Source organism: Mus pahari, chromosome 8 (assembly GCF_900095145.1).
Source record: "Mus pahari chromosome 8, PAHARI_EIJ_v1.1, whole genome shotgun sequence".
Classification (NCBI taxonomy): Eukaryota; Metazoa; Chordata; class Mammalia; order Rodentia; family Muridae; genus Mus; species Mus pahari.
In genome coordinates, this window is record NC_034597.1 from 49,079,055 (window position 1) to 49,082,404 (window position 3,350).

Consider the following 3,350-nt stretch of genomic DNA (forward strand, 5'->3'; position numbering starts at 1 on the left):
AGGAGCTGAAGGGGTCTGCAACCCTGTAGGTGGAACAACAATATGAACTAACCAGTAACCCAGAGCTCGTGTCTCTAGCTGCATATGTAGCAGAAGATGGCCTAGTCGACCATCATTGGGAAGAGAGGCCCCTTGGTCTTGCAAACTTTGTATGACTTAGCACAGGGGAATGCCAGGGCCAAGAAGTGGGAGTGGGTGGGTAGGGGAGCAGGGCGGGGGGTGGGGGGTGGAGGAGGGTATAGGGAACTTTTGGGATAGCATTTGAAATGTAAATAAAGAAAATATCTTTAAAAAATGTAGTTAAGGGGAGGATATGGTGACTGTGGTTACTAGTTTTAATGGAATATTCAAAATATATTCAAACTATTGAACTTCAAAAAAAATAAAGTTATGCAAAGTATTAAAAAATAAAAGATAAGAAGTCCCACTCATATGGCTTAGGTGATTTAATGATATTACAGGATTACAGGTCAATGCACACACCAGTCTCATAGCTCACATTTTTGCTGAATTAAACTTTCTTGTAGATCTCTGAGCAGATATTCCAATTACCTACACCCTTTTTCTGCCAAATGACTTCCAAGCAGTTCTAGGATGACCATTTATTTCTCATCCCTTCAGGAAACCAGGAGTGTGCTGGCTGCTCTTCTAGAACTCTCCAACGGCAGCCAGCATTACAATATTGTATTAAAATTGCCCTCTGCTGTTAGACTTAAGCCGTCTAATACTCTTTGCATGCAGTCTTGGTACACAGGACTTCAATAATTATGATGGAAAGATGGGTTACAACCTGTTAGCTGCTTTCTGATCTGAATGTCTACTGCTGACCCACACAAATCACAAACTGTTGGTCACAGGGGAAAACAGAAAAGATTAGGGCACCATCAACACCAGTTCTTCATTTTTACTGGAAAAATTAGTTAGCGTGATGAATGAAAATGAAGGCTATTGTCATTATTCTACTAGGTCCACATATATGCAGTAAAATAAAGCTGTATGCACTCATTTGACCAAACGGTGTCAAAGGCTTAATAGGTGCCCCCCTTTAGGAAAATACATTCAAATTACTGCCCTAGAGGGGGAGTTTTCAAAATACAGTAATGCTGAATGCAGTGGTTTTCAGCCACTGTAGAGGAAGGAATGTTCGCTGTACGAGTAAAAGCATAAAAACCCGGGTTTTCAATTAGTCCAAAGAGCAGACCAAGCCGACTTGTGTCAACAGAACTTATAAAACAATTGATAATGGTTCTCTGTTTCTTTAGTTAGGTGGAAGGTTACAAAATTGCAGAGAAAGAGCAGGCTAAGTGAGGAAAGACTCAAAATACCACAATGGTGTGAAGGGTAAGCTGAAGTTACTAATTTAAAGGGAAAAGAGGCTACAAGGGAGCCAGAACACAAATGAAACCAGAGAAAAACCTTAGAACTCAAAGGAGGCGAAATCAGCTTATAAACTGTGGAGGGAATGTGGGTGGGAATTAAATTGGTTCCTAGACAGTGAGTGAGTCACTGGCTGAAGTTTTTTGAGTTAATAACAGGTCATGGAATGTGACTAAGGTGGCTCTATATTACAAAATTTTAAATGTGGAGGGCTGGGATGTAGTTCAGTAGTAGAGCACTTGCCTACTATATTGGAAACTCAACACCAGGAAAAAAAAAAAAAGGGGGAAAAAAAAGTGAGTTTACTATCCTAGGCCCTAGTAGTTTTGGATGTTAAAGTAAAATACCACAGGGGGGGACTCACCTAAGGTTCTGAATAGGATGGAATTGAATATGCAAACAGATAAACCAATAATGAACAATAAATTTGTCTGATATAGGATGAACAAAAATGTTAGGACTGGAGAGATGGCTCAGTGGTTAAGGGCACTTACTGCTCTTATAGAGGGCCCAGGTTCAGTTCCTTGCATTCATATGGTCCCTTAGGATCACCTTTAACACTAGTTCTAGGGGTCCAATTCAGTCTTATGGTAATTGGGCATCAGATCTGCATTCAGTGTACACACATTCACGCAGGCAAAATACTTATACATATAAAATGAAAATAAATCACAGAAAACGTTAAAAAGAAGTCTATAATGCTTGTGTAGTTTTTTCCACCTTTGATGTGGTGTGAGGTTGGAGTCAATGTTTGTATCAATTGTTCAATAATCAAACATTTACCAACCTTTAATCTGTAAGGTATGCTTTTCTTTTTGCTGTATTTTAATGTTTCTTGAGTTTTCCCACTAGAACTAGGTAACAGAAACCTAGCGATTTTCATTTAAAAAACCCTAAAACCCAAAACACTGAAATGCCTCTCTCTATAAAAATCTTAGGGAGTACATTCAAACTTTCCAAGGTTCATCTTGAAGTAGGGTACTTAAAACATTTGCATCCTGACAGCCCAGGTTTGGGAAAACTTGTTTTGCCGCGTAGGCGGGGTCCACTAAAACATTAAGGTTTCGACTTATGTAACAGTTGTCATTGGAACTGATAAAATCTGCAACTATCAACTGTTTAACTTTTAGAGTTGATATTCTCTAGACTGGATCGATCACACAGTAGTTCGACGCCTCCCTTCTCAACAAAAAGAAGCGACCAGGGCACCCTTTAACGAAGCAGGTTAACTAAGGCGCCTCCCGGGGAGGCAGGGGGTGCCCAGCCCCTCGCAGACCTCAAGGCCCCTTCTCCATCCACCAGGAGGGCAGAGGCGTGCCCCAGCCACGCCCACACGCATCCCGGGCGGGGCCTCTTTCCCGCCCCGCCCCACCAGGCCCACCAGGCTCTCGTCAGCCGCCTGGGGTCTCCCGTGCCTCCGCCCCCCTCCCAGGGGCGCCTGAGGGCGGAGCTGGGCTGAGCCGTACCTGCGCCGACACCGCACGGGTGCCCTCGCGCGCGGCGGCTTTCACGCGGCCGTGATGCCATGCCGCTCCGGCGCCTGCCAGGGCCACGCCGGCCGCAGCCGCTGCGAGAGGGCCGCGAGACGGCACAGCTCGTCGGCCGGCCGCGAGCCCGCGCAGCAGTCTTTCGCCCCAGGCCGCCAGCCGAGCGCTTCTCCCCGCAGCCGCCGCCATCTTTGCGGAAGCGCCCGAGCGTCGCGCCCCGCCCACACCTTCTGTTGCCCGAGAACAGAGTCGGGCTCTCGCGAGAGCTCGTCAGCCTCCACCGTGCTCTGCGCGTGTGTTGCTAGGTGTGGCTGCTTCCTCGAAGTTCAAGCCTGGTTTTGAGGTGACCCTCGGCTCGGGTGACAGTTTAAAAGGCAAAGGACATGAGTTAGCTGGTAAACAGTCCAAACAGGTCCAGGGCACCCCTGTGGTCCAAGAGGGGGCTGCAGGGATGGCTCAGGGGTTAAGGGTGCGTGCTGCCCTTCC

The 3,350-nt window shown here is 46.4% G+C and overlaps 1 protein-coding gene across 1 annotated transcript in view; it reads right to left on the bottom strand.

The window, feature by feature from the left end:
• The window catches only part of Micu2 (mitochondrial calcium uptake 2), an 83,855-nt gene extending 80,789 nt beyond the window's left edge, over nt 1–3,066 (bottom strand). The window contains exon 1 of the mRNA XM_021202885.2: nt 2,844–3,066. Within this exon, the coding sequence (XP_021058544.1) occupies nt 2,844–3,053 (210 nt within the window). The 5' untranslated portion in view covers nt 3,054–3,066. The remainder of the gene's footprint in view (nt 1–2,843) is intronic.
• Between the last annotated feature and the right edge of the window lie 284 nt (nt 3,067–3,350).